The sequence below is a fragment of the Hyposmocoma kahamanoa genome, unplaced genomic scaffold (genome assembly GCF_003589595.1).
Source record: "Hyposmocoma kahamanoa isolate Upper Pololo Valley unplaced genomic scaffold, ASM358959v1 202, whole genome shotgun sequence".
Taxonomy (NCBI): domain Eukaryota; kingdom Metazoa; phylum Arthropoda; class Insecta; order Lepidoptera; family Cosmopterigidae; genus Hyposmocoma; species Hyposmocoma kahamanoa.
This window is the reverse complement of record NW_020653726.1, coordinates 7432-26916: the sequence shown is the minus strand read 5'-3', so window position 1 is coordinate 26916 and position 19485 is coordinate 7432. Positions and strand designations below refer to the sequence as shown.

The following is a 19485-nucleotide window of genomic DNA, read 5'->3' as shown; positions in this document are numbered from 1 at the left end:
AAAATTAATTGAGTTTTTAATCTTATCGGTAAGTATCAAGTAATGATATATTTATTATGTCGACGTTAATAAATATGAAGTATTGGATAGCGATAATTTATTTCTCTCGTTTTTCAAATGGGTAATGTAAAATTATATACGCACTAGGAGCTGGAGGACATCGTGTCTGAGCCCAATGTTATAGGAGAATCAAATCCGCAAGACTCCGTTGACTCGGAAGAAAGTCTAAGTAGTCGACGACGAGGGACAAAGTGGAGAAAGACCACCACGCCCTGTGCGCAGAGAACTGGAAGGACATGGAAGGGTCACACAAGACAGGGCACGCTGGCGCCAACCCGTATCGGAGGCCAAGACTCAATTTGTGTCGATGAGCCAGCGGAGTAAGCAAGTAATATAAAATTATATTTATTTGCACGTATCGTTGAATGCACGACAAGATGTTATCCATATCACGAATGGAATTCGGAACATCATACAAAATAGTTGGTCGTCGTCGTCTGGATATAGACGATCATATTCTTCTTTACCCATTTGAATGCTTGCATTATGTACCCTGTTTAAGCCAAACTCTAGTTTTTTCTCTGATGGACCATCAGTTTCTCTTTTATTAGAGTCATTGTCCTTATCACATAAAAAAAAATATATTAACACCTCTCACATTATCGTACATCGACACTGCCTCGGTGGCCGAACGGTTACCATGTGACTGCGACGCAGAGGTTCTGAGTTCGATTCCCAGGCCGGGAGAAGTATGTGTACGGCCTATATTTATTTCTCTCACGAGTTTGGGTGTCATTTGTGGTTGTCTATATGTGTGTCCAAGGCACCCGCGATTCAGGGTTTTTCCTATTGCGGGGCTGTGAATGTGTGCGTTATTATTATTATTATCGATAAAATGAATAAAACTTAACAAAATGATGTAGTTTTATTTTCTATTCGCTTTCGTATTCTTCAACATATCAGCCAGCCAGGCAGGCCGAGAGCCCAAAAAGGTTTCATGAAATACTTTACTAAGTTGTTCATGTTTGCTCAGTCCAATAAAAAATTTTCATAGGCATCGTTGCACAGATTGACAACCCCAGAACGCCGCCAACATTAAAAATGGCGAGGATTCACAAAATTATATAAGTATCAAGGTTACTAAAACATCTTGATATTCACTACATATAAACATTGCAATCCATATAGCGACATCTATTGTCAGCTGCTAGGGGTAACTGTAAAAAAGCCGTTAAAGACCCAACAAAAAAAGCCGCAACAGGCACAATGAGAAATTTATAAGACCTGCTGACTCAGTATGAAGCTCAGTTGGAAGAGCGGTAGAGTTGGTTAGGCAAACAGATACTGCTTCGAGTCCAGTCAGATCGAAGGAATTTTTATTTCTTTCTTCGTAGTAGGTAAGAAATAAAACACAATGGAAAGCACACAAATTTATTTTGTTACTAAGCAAACATGAAAAATATTCATAAGTCAAATGGAATCATCTACCTCGGAATTTCTAAGCTAATAAATAGATTCGTTTGTTGTGTTCCTATCCTCTTATCATCATTTTAGCCTGAAGGCGTCTACTGCTGAACATAAACCTCCCTCAGAGATCGCCTCAACGACCCTTTCATATAAATTAAATTTTATAATTTGTTTATTCCTCATTATACAGTAATTATATGTCTTTCATAAATCGAGTAACAATTAATAACGATGAATTCGATGGTAAAATATATACAGATCAATCTGAAAATGGTCTATCTCATAATGATTAGTGACATAATACAGAATAATGTTGATATAATCCTAGTATTTGTTCTGTGATATATCTATACGTTAAACTGCTTGACACAGAAATTCATGACAATCAGATGCTCTGTCGAGTCATGACAATCAGATGCTCTGTGCTACATTTCAGGTTATATTGGGTCCCATAAAATGACATTTCACAAATTAATCTCAATCTAGATTTTAACTATTTCAAGTAGCAACATTAAGGCAGAATAGTTTTTGATATCGTTATCGCCTACACTATCAATATCAATAAGCGTACGTATTACTAGCTATAAGAAGGTATTAAAACGGATTAGATAATATTGTGTTATATTTAAAATTTTAAAATTAATTGTTTCGTTGGAAAATCCTGATTTTATCGCTAATGCATGTTTAGTTGAATCATCGCCTTGACTTTATTGCGATGATTTAAGATAATTAAAAAAACCGTAAAAAAAAAACATTTTTTTTATGATACAAGTGACGGAAAGGTAAGCCATATGTCACCCTAAGTTGGCGAGTCTCATTTGTGTCTATAATTTTACTTAGAGCTTTTGTACCCATCAGTTCCGAATACGAGAAATGACGGTCCGAAGTAGTCTATACTAGTTGTATGACGGATTGCGAACTAAATCCGAATTCTGTTTTCCGAATTCGAGAATACCTTCAATTCGAAATATTATTTTCTCGGTATTATTTGTATTAACGCTTGCACATTGCATCCAATCCGAATCCCGACGCGGTGGTGACGGCTGCGCGGTGGGATGAAGAAAAACAGCAAGTAACTTGTTTAAGTTCATAGTAATTATCATAAACTGTTTCCCTGAAAAGTCAGTTCAACAGGAGTAGTGCACTTAAAACTTCTTATTTCTGCGTCTTCATAATGTACTAACAATACATAAAGTTGACGACATTTTCTCGGATTTGTATCAGACTTAGTGCATAAGCGACATCCAAAGTCGGTCCGAGTTTTCTAGATTTTCACATTCTCAGGTAAGGAACGGACGCAGTGCCCTTCAAAACCGGAACGCAATAATGTTTACATTGCTACTTGGCGGCGGAAATGGGTAAGTTGGCTGTAGTATTTTCCTGGACGAACTCTTTTACAAGGAGCTCTAGCACTACGAAATATGTAGCAAGTTATATTTTTAAGGATCTATGTGATGTGTACTTGTACGTCTCCACGTAAACCACATGAAATATCTTGTCACATTTTTATTATCAATCCTTTGTAGTATAAAAAATATATTTCACTTAACAAAACATATCATGTCGCGTCTTTATTCTGAACATTGAGTAACTCGTTTTGTTGCTGGCTTATCGCAAGTCGATTTTTGGACGTATTTTCATCACCTCGTTGGCCTGAATCAGTTTTTTTGTAACCTGAAAAATATTATAGCATTTGAAACAAACGTTAAAACAATGTTGGTTCAGAAACTGCGGAGGTCTAGTCTATAATTTGAATTTTATAAAAATCATTTATAAATTCGTAATACATTTTGTATAAAGATTTTTAAAAGAAAATCAAAATCTATAGCAAATTTTAACACTTACTGTTTCCTAAAAACACTTTGAAAAGAGTGGAACATGGAGAATCAACCAGAATTGTGAAAATAAAGCTGACGATGAAATATATCACAAACTGACCACAGAAAATGTAAAACTGAAACAAAAAAAAAATAAGTGCGTTCTTGCGATGCACTGGAGTTGCAGTGTGTAGATCGGCGCTAACGTCATTCTATTGAGGTATTGCACTCGTCATTCTCGACTCGCGAGTCATTAGCATAGTCTTCAAATGTTGTGTCATGGACCTTATGACATCATGCATTTCTTTTAATTTTGGCTTTTTTTTTCATTTTTTAGGTTTTAGGTGTTTAATATTAGAAATGTATGTATGTGTATTTTGCATGTGAAATAAAGCCGATTTATTTTTAATTTTATCAAATTATATTTACAACGAGTACCTAGATGTAGTTAAAATAATAATTTTCAACCCTACGCTCCCCGAACAATATTGTATGGTAGCAGATACTTACAAAATTCCACACAGAAAAATAAAGGAGTTGCGTAGCTGCTCCAACTATGATGATTTGTACGGGCTCATGCAACAAATATATCGCGTACGAAAGTCGAGACGGCAATTTCCACATTCGTAGTGACAAAAACCAGTTGATGGGGCCTGAAATTGTTTAAAAGTATTGTACACTTGACTGTTTAAAGATAATGCGAGCATTATTGATTGAATAGGTGATTAAGTCTTTATTGAAACTATTAAATAAAAAAATATTAGGTTGACAAATGCAACGTAAGAAATAACATTAAACTTTTCCAGAGACACAATAATCGTTATTGAGCAATTATGTAAAATATTTATAAATTCATACACGTGACTGTACTTAGAAGTATACATACAAAAACAATGTATGACAACCTTTTACATGACAGCTGTGAATATCAAAGTTTCCAAGTTAAGGAGTATCTACACATATCCGGGCCGTGCCCGGGACGTGGACGGGGCGTGCTAGTATGTATGAACTGCGGGCCCGTCCCGGCCCCGGCCCGGATACGGACATGTGTGAACGAGTTCATACAAAATATACACAACGATATTTTTTGAGCCCCTGACGGAGCACGGCCCGTCTACGTCCCGGTCACGGCCCGGATATATGTGGATAGACCTTTACCGGTTGTAAAACAGTTCAATTCAAAATTGGTATATTTCGAGAGTGGGGAAAAATTGAAACTTTAATATGTGATTTACACATCAAGTCTCTTATTAAGAAATAAAAGACCTTAAATGTTTATGGATAGAGGCTTGTCAGTGGCATAATTATATTTGTTTCGTATCTAAATTCTAAGTATATTTTTATTATTAAACATTCTGTAAAGGCACTTTTGTTTTTCTCACCTCCGTAACCTTCAGCGCAAGCAAGAACAAGCCAGCCAACTCCAAGAGCCCACACTGGTCGCATGAAGGAATTCACAAAGTTGTCGTAAATTTGGTTATCATAACCAATTTTTTTCATTGGCTCGGTCGCGTAGAATGCCAACCACAGTACAGCTAAGGTAACTATCCATAATATACAATTCAAGATCTGTGAAATAACACATTCTGTAATTCCATCTTCATCACCTTAAACTGTAATAGCGAGACTATTTGATGCTGTCGTTGGTGCGACGTTTAAGAGCAATGTCACACGGACACGTTGCAATGGTCACAACGCTATGATTTTAACGCACCGAGTGCTATACGAGGTTTCAATTCTCTCCTAGCGGAAATGGTTTGGATTAACAAAGATGAACCAGGAAAGAATTAAAATATTTTGTTGATGTAATATTGAATCATATGCTGCCTACATGGAGTATTATACTTTGCAACGGCAATACGATTTCGCGCGATGTTGCGAGTGGCCGCACTATTTCGCGCGAGCTCACGCGAGCTCGCAATGACTATTAACATAACTTGCAAGATTGTAAGGTACGTGCGATTTGAGATTTAAAAAATGATGGTTCCATCTGAATCTTCTTCCGTTAACATATTTAACAATAATAAATAGCCGCGTTCTTATCGCTAGATTAACGGAACAGCATTGAATCTGAAATTTTTGCTGGAAATAGGCCGGCGAGATGTCAATTCTCATCTCTCCTAGTCTCGTCTAGCCTCGTCAGTGGAAAATCACCTTTAATATTAGATAATATCACCTACGTTGCTCTGATTCCAAAGTAAGCAACTAAAGCACTTGTGTTATGGAAACATTTAACAACGACAGCAGACATCCCGGCTTTGTAATTTGCCCGAAGCTAACGCGTTCCATAGCCGCGCGCCGTTTTAACGTACCATATGGCATGTATGTAGGTCCAATTTATATAATTATGTAGTAAATCGCAGAGACACAGCTCTGACATCGCAACGCCGATACAGCGCATCGTGTGGTATCGCTCTAAATTCTGAGCACTTTTTCAAATATTACTCAGCAAAATTTTCTCTCGTCATATCATGATCATATCATGAATGACATTAATATTTGCAGACAAAATAAGTCACCTTACATTCGTTACTTGAACAACTAAGGTTTTAAACTTACCCTTGTTAATCGAATGTTATTTTCTCGCCAAACATGGATAAAGTATCCAAAGCACATTCCGACAAAGAAAGGTGAACATCTTGTTAATGTACTGAAGTAATAATATTTCGAGTATCTTTCAAACTCTACAGGATCAGGTCTAAAATAAAAAAAAATTAACACTTATAGCCTACTAAAGTTTTTAGTAGCAGTAGAGCTCCTTGTAATAGAGTTCGTCCAGAGAAATACTGTCACCTTATCCATTTCTGCCGCCGTGACTATTATTGTGTTCCGGTTTAGAAGGGTTAAGAATGCTGGTGAAGTTACAGGTACATGGGACTTGTCAACTTATGTCTCAAGGTGACGCGCCCAGTGGCAGTGCCTCTAAGAACTTTGCGATTTTAAGTTCTGAGTGGCAGGTGTGTCGCTTCGAGCACCAGGCGCATGACTTGTTCGTCTCGTCACTTGATATTATAAAAAATGAAAATTAATTTTACAATAAAAATATCTAAATATAATAATTTAGTTTTTTACGAAAGCAATATATATTATTGAATGTCATGGACCAAAAGTTATTGTTTATGATATGAATATATAATAGTCCTTCAAGGTAATTAGTATTTTAGAAAAAACCCTGTATAGACACATAGTACAAGAGGACTAAAACGATATTATCTATGAACCGGTCAACACTGTTAACGTGGTAAAAGTTAACACAATAATTATTAACATGTTGAATAATGTTCTCACTTTAAGAGTATTCCATTGGAGTAAATTGAATCATTTCAAATTATTTTAATACAATACTTACACAAGTCGTGTGTTAGTACCGATGAAATTGTTTAAGAAGTTGTAAGTTGACGACGCAGTGAGAGAAATCAACAATCCAACAACCAAAGCCGACCAGGCGAGATTCTTTTTGCCTGACAATACCCAGATTAAAATCAGTGGAGACAAGATATGTAACTGCATATCAATTGCTAAGTACCAGGAACTAGATAAACACTGAAAGTAAAAATAACCATACATAAGAAACAAACATTTGACCAATCCAAATCAACAATCACAAAACTTTTGAATATTCATGAACTAACGTTGGCCTATGTCTGAAGTACCGCGCTGTATTAATGCGAGACATAGACAAAAACAGAGAGAGATTGGAGTCATTTGAAATGTGGTACTGGACGCGAATAGAAAAATAAAATGGTTTGAAAAGATATCAAATGAGGAAGTTTTGGAAAGGATTGGGAAGGAGGGAAGTCTTTTGAATGCAATAGAAAGGAGAAGGGAAAAATGTTGAGATATTTGTTACGTAATGAAGAATTTGTGAGAGTGATAACTGAGGAGAGGATAGAAGGGAAAAGAAAGAGTTGATGATTTGTTCATTATACTCCATAATGAACAAATTGAAAACAAGATAAAAGTGAACAGCTATAATGAAATGAAGGAACTGGCTATGAACCGGAGTGGAGGAAAAAATAAGAAAACAGAAATCACATGAAAGTATAACACGTTGACACAGTCTATAAAAGCAATACTAATTAATTGCTATTAACTGCTTCCGTGGCCGAACGGTTACCATGCTGGACTGCCACGCATAGGTCCCAGGTTCGATTTCCGGGCCGGGAGAAATAGTTGTATGGCCTACAATTATTTCTCTCGTGAGTTTGGGTGTAATTTGTGGTTGTCTATGTGTGTGTCCATGGCACCCGCGACACAGGGTTTCCCTAGTGCGGGGCTATGTTGAGTGTGTGCGTTATTTATTTATTATTTACTATTATTTATAAAAATAATACGTACCATTGGTCGAAAAAAGTTTTGCACATAAAGCAATGTTAACCACCAGCTTCTCCTACAATTTGTGGTCACGGCAGCTACTACAGACCACATAGCACCGTCATACATATAATGTGCTACACCAGCTTGCAGCAACACGGTAGTGGCTAGTAGAGGATACAGTCGTACAAGTCGACTTAGGTAAAACAAATGCAATTTTTTTAATAGTTTCACTGTAACATAAAAAAAATAATGAAGATGGATTAAAAAATGTACATACATTGTGTTTTATAGAGAACATGAAACAAGCAATTATATGAAAAACCGAGCCACAGTGGGTTTGTTCTAAGAAATTCTTCTTTTGGTGAAATTACAAGCACGTAGTATTTATGTCTCAGAAAGACGGATGCGTAGTAGAAACGCCCTTTAGAACTTTGCGATTTGAAGTTCTGCGTAGCACTACTGTAATGGGTAGGCGTATCGTTAACTATCAGGAGCACAACTTGTTCGTCCCGCCGTCGCTTTTTATTATAAATAAAGACAGGAGTCCAAAATTTGACATTTCTTTAGAAGCTTTGTTCATAAAAAAAAATGCTATACAGTACAATATTCATGAGATTATATTCTTATGGTCGGAGTATATGTAGAGTTTTTGTCAATAATTACAATTAAATCATACAAATACATACACAAAAATGTATATTTTTTTTTACAGTGAGAAATCACATAGATTGTGCTCTAGTAACTTTTTAAAACATTTATTCAATGCGCTGAAAACACGAGTGATATTTGCGAGATATTTTTCTTTAGTCACTTCGATGTTGCAATGGTTAAATATCTAAAAGTAGTATTAAAAATAGATTCTCATGTGGATTTTCTGGACTATGCTGGAAAGCAGTTTGTTTTAAATTTTTGTAGTGTGGCAAAAATCAAGCTATTTATGTTATAATTCTACCTACCATTTTATAAAAAAAATAAACCAACTTCAAGTTGGTGGAATTATATATATTTGCCAAGTTTTATTGAAAACGGTTAACGGAAAGTGGGTGAAATCCAATAAAGCTGATTTGTCTCGTAATTTAGTACCCTTACAGGTGGGATACTTTCTTCAAATTTAAATGGGACCAATACTAAGGTATCTTATTTCCAACAAAAAACGATCATCCAAAATTGGTTCACAAATGCCGGAGTAAACCACTGTACGTAAATTATTAATAAGTGTGACAATGCAATAAATAAATAAATAAATAATTGCGTCACATACATACAAAAAAATAAAGTAGAATTAAAAACTTCCTTTTTTTACGTCGGTTAAAAAGAAAAGCGATAAAAGAAATTTATTTAAAACTATAATTTAAAACATATAAAAATACAAATAACAATTTTCTAAGTATCGCGCCAGGAAACGACAGTCAATATAACATAATAACTTTATAATAAAAAAGAATTATCAAAGTTGCTTTACAAATGCAAATAAAATACATTCGATTTGAGAAGTCGGTTAAACATTTTCTGACGAAAGTGGTGGCTTCAAATTTTAAAAACGCCATATAATCCCGATACATGACAGTACACGGAGGTAATGCAAATAATAAATATATAACTAATAAATTACTGGGATACCAGTAATTTTTAAAGAAAATTATCGTTATAAAGAATCTTGTAAGATTGGGATAGTTTTAAAATTCACATAACTAACATTTCGATGTAAAAACAAAACGTCGCTTATATAAATAACAATTCAACGTTCTGATTAATTGTATATTGACAGTCGTGATACGATAAGGCATGCGCCTTCTTATGTAAACATCAGGGACCGTGAATGAATACTTACTACTGCTAATTTTTCCAACAGTTGTGTAGACAATCATCAAACCGCTTAGCATGAAGAATGTGTCCACACCAATATCGGCCGAAGTCAACCAAATGGCACTGAATGACAAACCCCACTACAACACAGTAAGAACAACTTAATTGATAACGAGTGTTTGTAATGAAGACATTTATACGGGGTACAGCTGATCCAAATTGTAATTTTCTCAGAACACAACAGAGTGCCGTTTTCCCGGTAATAAGTAAGGGGAGAAATAGAAGAAGAATGAGAAATAAGTAGGGGGTTGATTACGACTCAGTTAGACTCTGCATAAAAAGGGGACGTACCATGCAACCACAAATAAATTATTATACATAATAAATATGAAAGTACCTGGAAAAACTCCAGGCCATTTATAAGTGGTGCAGTACCACTAAATGAATGCCCGATTACAATCCAAGTTATAGTTATTGCTCTGATACCGTCTACACATTCCAAAGAACCGCGAACTGGTTTATATGTAACGAGACGACGAGAATTTGTGTATACTGAGAACGATAGACAAATTGCATTGAGAGATTTGGGATCTGAAAAAAACAAGAATGTTATCCTACTTAAGAAATTGAAATGCTAATTACGAGTAGATTTTGTAAACGTGGTAAATATTATTCTATGTTTCAGTTATAATATGTCAAAACACATAATCAATTTCATGATACTACACTAATGACACGAGCGCCTGATTATGAAAAGTAAGGCTAAGGTAATATTTTGTTCAAGATTCATATACATAATATAAATCTGGCAATAGAAACAAATTAAATGATGGTACAAAGTATTGCAGACCAACTAAACTTTATCACTAACCATGCCTACTAAGACACGAACAGTTGCTAAAGTAAGCACTCACCTCGTTTCTTAATTTGTGTATTCCAGATATCGTAGCTAGTACCAAGAATAGCCAGTAAACCAATTATACTGAAGACAACACTAAAAACAAAGAGTGTTAATGACATTCTTTATTTTTGATGATTAGAATATATTCTTAATAAAGATTCAAAGAATAGCTAAGTATTTACGGGTTTCACACTTGAGTTTAAAACAAGAATAAATACGATGAATATTAATTGAAAGTACTTACATAGCCACATACAGTCCCGGAGCCCAAGGTTTGTCATTTTTGAATCGGCAAAATTGTTCCTCAAAATTGACCAACTCTGTTCCAAAGAGATTTGAAATTGCCGGTCTTGTGGAGCAAGGTTTTGGAAGACAAATAGCTACACTAAAGCGCAAAGCTCCGATATCTACTAGATCCGTTCTAAAATGTTGAAATATTTCGTGAATGTCAACATTTCTCAGATAAAACGAAAAAATCGATTTTCTCAAGGTTCATGTACTTTGTATTGTACTTACGACTGACTGGTAAAAAAAGAACATAACTGTAACATAAAATTTATTGCCAGGGTTTTGTCATCAAATAATTTTAGTTCGATATTCTTCTTAATTTACTTAGTTTTATTTGTAATATTTCGATTTGTTACCTGTCCTGTCCTTCAGTCATAATTAGGTATTTATTTTTGGAACAGTAAATAACTTTACTGAGAAATATCAAATAAAATTATTTTAACTTTACAGTTAAAAAATTACTTCATACCTTGAAGTTTTCGTTGTTTTTATCCCATTCAAAATTTCTAAGTTATTTTGTAATATGTTATACAAATTTACTTCATCTTTTATAGTTTCAAAAGCTTCTATTACGTTATCCAACTCAGTTGTACCTTCTATATTTGCAAGATCTGACAATCCGATATTTATTTGACAATACTTTCCATCGATAACCATGTCATCTATTTCTCTGTTAATACCAAGGCATTGGTGATAATTTCCTAGGTCTATAAGATTTCCTTGAAGAATTCCTCTGGGCATTCTTGGGCCCGCCTCGATAACTGTGAATAATTTTGTGATAAAGATTTACGTCTATTCATACTCTCACCGGTAAGTAGAGATTTTAGAAAGTTGAAATATGCTTGTTTATAAATATTTTGCGTCATATTTCGACTAGAAGCCCGTTATTATATTTCTTATAAATGTAAGATATCTGAAGAATCAGGTATGAGAAGTCGAGGCCCAAAGCTGCAAACTAACTAGATAACTTGCGGGGGTTGATATCCTATGTATCATAAGTTTACGAAATAGTACAAAATGTAAATTAAAAAATTTCCAGTACTTACACGTGATCATTAAAAGCGTGTCGTTCATAGTCAAATATTCTATTTGTTTTGCACACAGCTCAGGATCTAAAACTTCCTCATATATGTTAGGATCGAAAGGTGGATGTGCTTCTTCCCATTCAATATCAATGGCTCTATTGTTTTGGTCACTACCTACTTTGTCAGTTAACACGAATGCACAAAATACTACAAAAATTACTCTAATTGATATCATCTTAGAAAATGTTACAGATTATTTATTAAATTCAATAAGAACGGCGTCAACACGAGTGACACCTACGGTTTCAACGACGGTGTGAATCGAACTCTTCAAATCCAAATTATTTTCAGTTCTTAATCTTATCCGTAATCATAGTATAAATTTATAAGTAGCTATATATTTATTACATCGATGACTACTATGAAATACGAGAGAGCATAGTTTTTCCAGTATGAGTGTAATCAAATTAATTAATTATGTTGATATTTTGCAAAAGCCATGTTCAAGTGCCCATGACACTATAGACGGTGTTTTTGCAAACCTGATAAATTATGCATGAGTCGAATTTTACAACTTAACCTTGTTACAGATTAATTGAGTCACTTCAGAGAATCGCCTTTATCATAAAATTATGAGAATAATTTATTACATATGATATTCCAATGTTCTAAATTACACGTAATCTGCTACCTATCGCTATTCAGATAAACGAATTAAAGCGATTAATATTGCAATATTCATTTTGATTAAATATCATGATGATTCATAGTGTTCTTATGTTTTCGTGATTGTTACCTACACATAGGAAATGAAACTATTTTGTCGGGTCCAAATCGTGTATATTTACTTTTTTTCAAGCAAACCAACGCTTTGGACTTTTTACAATCATCAATGGCAGGTCTGCGCTCGACTGTTGATGTTGTTGCACGACGCGCGTTTGTGGCATTAGCGTGGAACTTGTTTGCACGTAAGACTTGCTTCTTACGCTGAAGTTCCCCTGCCAGATGATTACTGTCGCAGACGTCATTCTCTTTGAAGCAAAGATTCGCCCACGGTAGGTAACTGTGATGGTGATGGTAATTGTCATAAGGTACATGTCAATATGCGTTTTCTTTCGAAATACAAAAGGATCTAGGGTGTTATTACGATTTCTTTTGATTAAAATATCTAATAAAGCGAAAATACCACTTATCTCGTTCTATATTAAACTGGATCTTACATAGGGCTCACTATAAGTTTCCGGAACTGGCCACTTACACAAACAGTATTTAAAAAGTTATTAGAACATATTTTGAAAATGGAACTCTTTGGCTTTTTTTTTTTTTTTTTTTTTATACCTGACAGGCAAATGACTCCACTCCACCTGATGTTAAGTGGAAAGTGGTATCCAAACGCGAAGGAACCTAGTGCAGCGATGGAATCCTCACTGCACTAGCCGCCTCCACCCTGCCTGCCTACAATATGCCTCTTCACGCCTCGTTTGAAGGACCCCATATCATAAGAGGGAGGGAAGACATGTGCCGGAAGGGAGTTCCATTTGTCAACCGTGCGGCAGAGAAAGGAGCCACCGAACCTTTTAGTACGCGATGGAATGCGGCAGGTAGTGAAACGGTGACTACGAAGGCCAGCACGCGTGCTTCTGAGCAGGAACGGGGAAGGGGGGATGAGGTTGAACAGCTCCTCAGAGCACTCACCATGGTACATGCGGTAAAAGGCGCTAAGCGATGCAACATCTCTACGCAGTTGCAGAGGTTCAAGGCGTGATGAGACCTCTTCGTCGCCTATAATTCGAGTAGCACGACGCTGTAATTTATCCAAGGCATCGAGTAGGTACTTGGCGGAGCCGTCCCACAAGTGCGAACAATACTCAACGCAAGACCGGACCTGTGTTTTGTACAGCAGGCATAACTGGTCCGGCGTGAAAAAACGTCGCACCTTGTTCAGGACTCCGAGTTTCCGTGAGGCTGTTTTGATCACAGATTCGATGTAGCTCCTTGGATTCAAATCACAGCAGATTTCCATACCGAGCAAGGTGAAACTGCTCCGAGGTGAAAGTGCTGTGCTCATCAGAGAAGGCATGGGAAGGAACGGCGACAATTTTGTTGTTAACGCGCAAACCTGTGTTTTCTTGGCGTTGAACTCAACAAGATTACTGGATCCCCATGCAGATATGAGGTCCAATATCCTATTGAGCTCAACGACAAGATCAGATCGCTCTCTGTCAGTATCGGCGCGCCCAGCTGCGGGGAATCCATGATATCCCCCATGAACAGTGCTATCATCTGCATAACAATGAATATTCCCAAGTGGAAGCATATCATTGATATGCAGAAGGAAAAGCGTGGGAGATAGGACGGATCCCTGCGGTACGCCGGCGTTCACATTCACGAACCTCGAAATGCTGCCGTCAGAAACGACGCGAATTCTCCGCTCACGAAGGAAATCGGCAATCCAGCTGCATAACTGGGCTGGCAAACCGTACGCCGGGAGCTTGGAGAGAAGAGCTTTGTGCCAGACCCGATCGAACGCTTTGGCTATATCGAGGCTAACAGCCAACGACTCGCCACGTTTGTCTATAGCCTCACCCCAAATATGCGATAAGTACGCTAGAAGGTCACCCGTTGATCGTTTCGGACGAAACCCATACTGCCGATCATTAATTATGGAGTGATCTTCTAGGTATTGGGTCAGTTGTTTGTTAAGGATCCGCTCTAAAACCTTGCATATTATGGAAGTAATGGCTATGGGACGGTAATTATGCGGGTCTGATCGGTCGCCTTTTTTGGGAACTGGTTGCACATTAGCCTCTCTCCAAGAGTCCGGCACACGACCTGAAGAGAGCGACAGACGATACAGTCGCGTTAGCACGGGAGTCAACTCAGCTGCGCAATTCCTAAGTACAATCGCTGGGATACCATCAGGACCACTAGCTTTCCGGACGTCGAGAGACTGCAGCTGCGTACGCACATCGCATTGTCTGATACGAATATCAGACATCGTGTAGCCACAGTGAGGTAGAGTTGGTGGCTGTGCGTTACAGTCGTCGAGACAGGAGTTAGCCGCAAACAGATTTGCCAAGAGGTCGGCTTTATCTTGCGGCTTGTGGGCTAGATTGCCGTCAGAATATCTCAGCGGTGGCAGCGAGGGCTGGCAGAAGTTCGACGCAACGGCTCTGGCCAGACGCCAGTAGCTACGACTACCTGTGGGATGCGTCAAGAGTTCTTGGCCAACTCGTGCGACGCGCTGAGCATCCGCTGGCTGTAAAATACAGTTTGTTTCATCTGACTGGCACTTGTTTTTTTACATTACATTTTACGCTACAGCGTCATTTTAGAAATTAGTTGTCTACATCATCATGATAGATTTAACTCGTGAAAATTTTTGTAGTATGATTTTTTACGACTTTAAGTGTAATTTAACAGCTCAGCGGACTAATATAACTGGACACGTGGCTACTGTTTCTTTGGAGAATCGTTGTATCGTGAATAGTGATTGGTATACGATCATTTGTTTGTCGGAAGTTATTGACAAACTCCGTATAAATAACCGTAAACGCCATATCATCTTGCACCACGATAATGGCAGTTCTCACACGGCCAGACAAACAAATGAATTTTTGAAGGTGAACAACGTTGACCATATGAGCCATCCCGCGTACAGTCTCGACCTGGCACCTTGTGACTTTTACTTATTTCCAAAAATTAAGAACCAGTTAAGCGGTCCACGATTTTCATCATCTGAAGAGGCTGTCGAAAAGTATAAAAATATGTTTCAGAGATTGTCACGGAGGAGTGGCATAAATGTTTTCAAAATTGGTTCATTTGTATGAAGAAGTGCATTAACACTAACGGAGAATATTTTGAGAAACAATAAATTTATTTCTGACCATTTGTAGTATTTTTTTCTTATTCATTCCGGAAACTTATAGTGCGCCACCCGTATTACTAATATATTTAATATGATCCTAGAATGAATGCATGCTATCTTTTGGTAAAAATAAGGTATTTCATTATTAACTTTTGCAATAATAGTGAAAAGTGTTGTGCCGACCCCACCTAGCATGGGATAAGGACAGAAAGAAGAAGAAGAGTGAAAAATAAGGTGGTAACTGGTTGATAACTTTGCCATCTTAGTCAGCTGTGTCCATGAGACCTAACAAGTGCCCAAAACGTTGGTTTGAAATAACAATTATACGCCATCAATTTTTTTTGTGAGAATTCTCTACTTGTTTATTTATTGTTGATACAAAGATCGAACAAACATGGTAAAATTCATTCAATACGACTGGACTTGAATCAGTGTCTGTTGCCTCAACGTGGCTACCGCTCTTACCAAATGAGCTACGGATTGTGCGAGCAGATGTTATCAATTTCTTTATATGCGTGTTGCGAATCTTTGTATTGGTTTAAACGGCGTTTTTGCTGCAGCGCCATCTGTGAGAACTTATTTTTAATCATCCTCATGAACTTATCGTAATATCTGACAGGCCTTTTACATACAACATATAAAAAGACTGCGCATTTGACCTTCATCTCTCGTAAGTGACGATTAGGTCAACGATTGAGCATGCACACCTTAAATAATGCCAATTCACTGTCGCCTTTAGAAGGCCTAAGTTATAACGTTCAGAGAATAAATCTGCAGGCACAGAATCGCACTCCGTAGCCATTAGCCATATAAATTTGGAAGCTTAAAGCTTCGTTGTACATAGAATGACAATACATTTTTAATTTCTTTACGCAAACACTGGAATAAAAGACTGTAACGAGTTAGTTCCCCACTTTTCCGCTAGATGGCATTGACCGTTTTGTGTTACTGATGTTCCCTCCGAACCTTAAATAGCTGAGTAACAAATGTATTGAGATTATTCGACTTGTATTGATTTTAGCAAACAGGTTGCAACCAGGATCTACCGGACCTCCTGTCTCGCACTCGTACTTTTTGTATAGATTTTGTAGAGAAATTCATTGCCATATAATAACGAGGTTTTACTTCGCCGAACGGTCCCTTTGTTTACTTCGTTACAAGACTGGAATAGCTTGTCATTTATTATGTCAGCTTGAAACAGTGCAGTTGTTGAAATGTAATATGTTACTGTTTCTCTCTCTCAAAAGTCGTGTAATTTTAAAAAGTGCGTCAAAATATAAGCCCCGGGTCTCGAGCATGCAATGGACATTAGCTAACACCATCGCCCGTCGCACAATATCATTTATGGCGCGGTGTCTGGGAAAACGACCCGTACATCTTTGGCAACTTAAGCCATGGTGTCCGTCCTCTATCACCATTGTACCACACATACAGCGGTGCGGCTCACACACCTTGCTTCCCAAACGCAATGCTACCGCTATCCTCAAAGAATTATCATCGAGCAGAGTACCCAACTATGGAGACGGCAAAGCATGTAACCACGCTCCTGACTCCGATCTAGCGACGGCTTTGAGGCGAGCCATACCCGAGGAGCCTTCCAACAAAGAACCGTATATTTGTTTACAGAGAAATCGTCCCAATTTCTCTGCAAAAAGCTTGTAAGAGCCTCTGACTGGAAAGGCACGCGAAATTCGCTGCCATCACGAGCTAAAATGCGAGCAACGAGATCCGCAGAGCCATAAGAGGAATCCAAGAATGCCACAAAGCCTACATCCTGCACTCGATGCGCTCCAAGACCGCCATGCCTAACCGGAAGTACAGCTTGACACGACTGTGGATGACTTAAACTAATATTTAGCACGACCTCCAGCGTAATCCTGAGTGCATCATCCACAAGGGCCACATCCCGCTCAAAAAGCCACGTAGGAGATGTCCTTAAGATGTATGTCATGCGGGGCATACTCAAACAATTACGCAACAAGACGATAGCAACATGCGCCGACAGATGCATCAAATGTTCACGTGCATATAATAATAATATTAACTTATTATAATAAATTGTATTGATTAGTTAATATATATATTAATCATCGTTACAAATATAGAAGCTACTCGTTCGTAATAATTTATATTTCATTGATTTGTGGAACTGGTAGCACAGAGGTTGACTGACAGTAACTAACAAAGTAAAGTTATGTTGTGTCTGACCATACATCAAGGCATACAAACAATTGAAGGTACATTGTATAATTACTTACACGTAAACAAAACGAACAGCTAAACAAGTTGTCACATTAAGTGTTTTTATTGCATGTTTCACCGCCATATTCAATTATTTTTTTGTGAAATTTCTCCACTTGTTTGTTATAATTATTAATACAAAGATTTTTAAAAAGAATAAATAATAACTTAGAACGAACGAACGAACACTTAGAAAGAAATCCTTCGATCCGGCCGGATTCGAACCGACGCGTCTTCTAGCAAACCGTGACAGACGCTATGCCAACTAAGCCACGGAACGAACCAACCTCACGAATTTTTTCATGTGCATGTTTGTCGGATCTTTGTATCTAGTTTTTAACGATTTTATAACTAATTATTATATTAAACACTTTCATAGATTTTTCATAGACGCCGCTACAAGTCGTTAAAAACTAGATACAAGGTTTTCACACGTTGTTGTTAAATACTTTGTATTTTTATTAGTTTTTATTTTATTAAATATTAGAATAAATAGATTCGTCTTCAATTTGTTATAATTTTGAACTAGGTTCAATGGTAAACCTGTGCCAATATATAAAATCTCTCGTCTGTAAAAAAATGTCGCTGTGCCTTTATGCCTTGCCTTTTATAATAAACCGCGTTAATTTTCAAGTTTTCATTGCTTTTATTCCAAATTACAAAAAATAAGTGACAACCAGCCCTCTTCTCTAACAGTTGCTTTTATTATAATTTATAAATTTATATATCCCTTATAATTATTATATCGATAAATTAAAATAATCTAATAAAACAAAATTAGTTATCGTTGTCAATTTAATGTCAATAATAATAAGAATAAATTATACCAACGGATTAATATTATATACATAAGACGACGAAGAGGGAAAGGGTCACTTTTTTTTAATAAAAATAGTTTTTCTTCGGATGCGTTCCGAATGTGCACCTCATCAATTTTATTCTTCCTTGCATACATAAAATGTTGTGTGATTATTTTAATAAACACAACTAGTTATCGTTGTCAATTTAATGTCGATAATAATAAGAATAAAAAATATCAATGGACAGAATAAATTAATGCCATTCCATTGACAATCTGTTGAGACTCAACTGCCATTGATACTAGATTTTAGCTGGATATCAAAATCATCATAATTGCAATATATTCTCAATGGAAGCTCAACGGATTTACAATGACCAGTGGTTTCAAGAAAATTACACTTGAGCCCAGTTATGACGCACTGGGAAAGAAATCGCGGGTCGTTCTTCAGAAAAACCGTTTGTTCTAAGGTGCTGAGAGTTCTAAAAATGTTTTGAAATGAAACAAGTCTTTGAGTTTTAGAAATATTTATTTCCCACACGATATAATAGAATAATTTACGCGGGTTGGTATGAGGTGTTGAACAATTATGTGCCTTGTGTAATTTCAAAGTCCAACTAAAAAAATGCGCATTGGTTAACTAGCTTTGTTTTTCATTAATCACTTGTTGATTGTCTGATACTTTCTCATTACTTCGTTGCTCTGGTTTAGACTTTTTGAACCCTGTAAAATGTAGTTGTATATTAAAAAAACACATGACATGTTCAAAAAACTTCATTCTTTATGAATTGTTAATTGTGATAGTCTTGCATATTAAAATCAGTCTCACTATTCTATTATAATGTTATATATTTTAGTGAGTGCGTTACGTAAGATGTGTGTGTGTGTGTGTGTGTGTGTGTGTGTGTGTGTGTGTGTGTGTGTGTGTGTGTGTGTGTGTGTGTGTGTGTGTGTGT

The 19485-nt window shown here is 36.7% G+C and overlaps 2 protein-coding genes across 2 annotated transcripts in view; both read right to left on the bottom strand.

Moving 5' to 3' along the window:
• Positions 1 to 2243: 2243 nt before the first annotated feature.
• LOC113226982 (O-acyltransferase like protein-like) lies at positions 2244 to 11933 on the bottom strand. The gene is made up of 13 exons (XM_026459831.1): positions 11643 to 11933; positions 11066 to 11357; positions 10553 to 10729; positions 10322 to 10401; positions 9805 to 9998; positions 9433 to 9547; positions 7623 to 7831; positions 6634 to 6827; positions 5844 to 5982; positions 4667 to 4853; positions 3795 to 3937; positions 3313 to 3421; positions 2244 to 3141 (listed from the first exon to the last, which is right to left on the bottom strand). The coding sequence occupies exons 1-13, from the start codon at positions 11854 to 11856 to the stop codon at positions 3026 to 3028; spliced, it is 2169 nt and encodes a 722-aa protein (XP_026315616.1). The 5' UTR covers positions 11857 to 11933; the 3' UTR covers positions 2244 to 3025.
• A 7160-nt stretch (positions 11934 to 19093) lies between these two features.
• LOC113227194 (O-acyltransferase like protein-like) overlaps positions 19094 to 19485 on the bottom strand; it is a 5471-nt gene continuing 5079 nt past the window's right edge. The window contains exon 6 of the mRNA XM_026460080.1: positions 19094 to 19252. Coding sequence (XP_026315865.1) covers positions 19170 to 19252 — 83 coding nt within the window. The 3' untranslated portion in view covers positions 19094 to 19169. The remainder of the gene's footprint in view (positions 19253 to 19485) is intronic.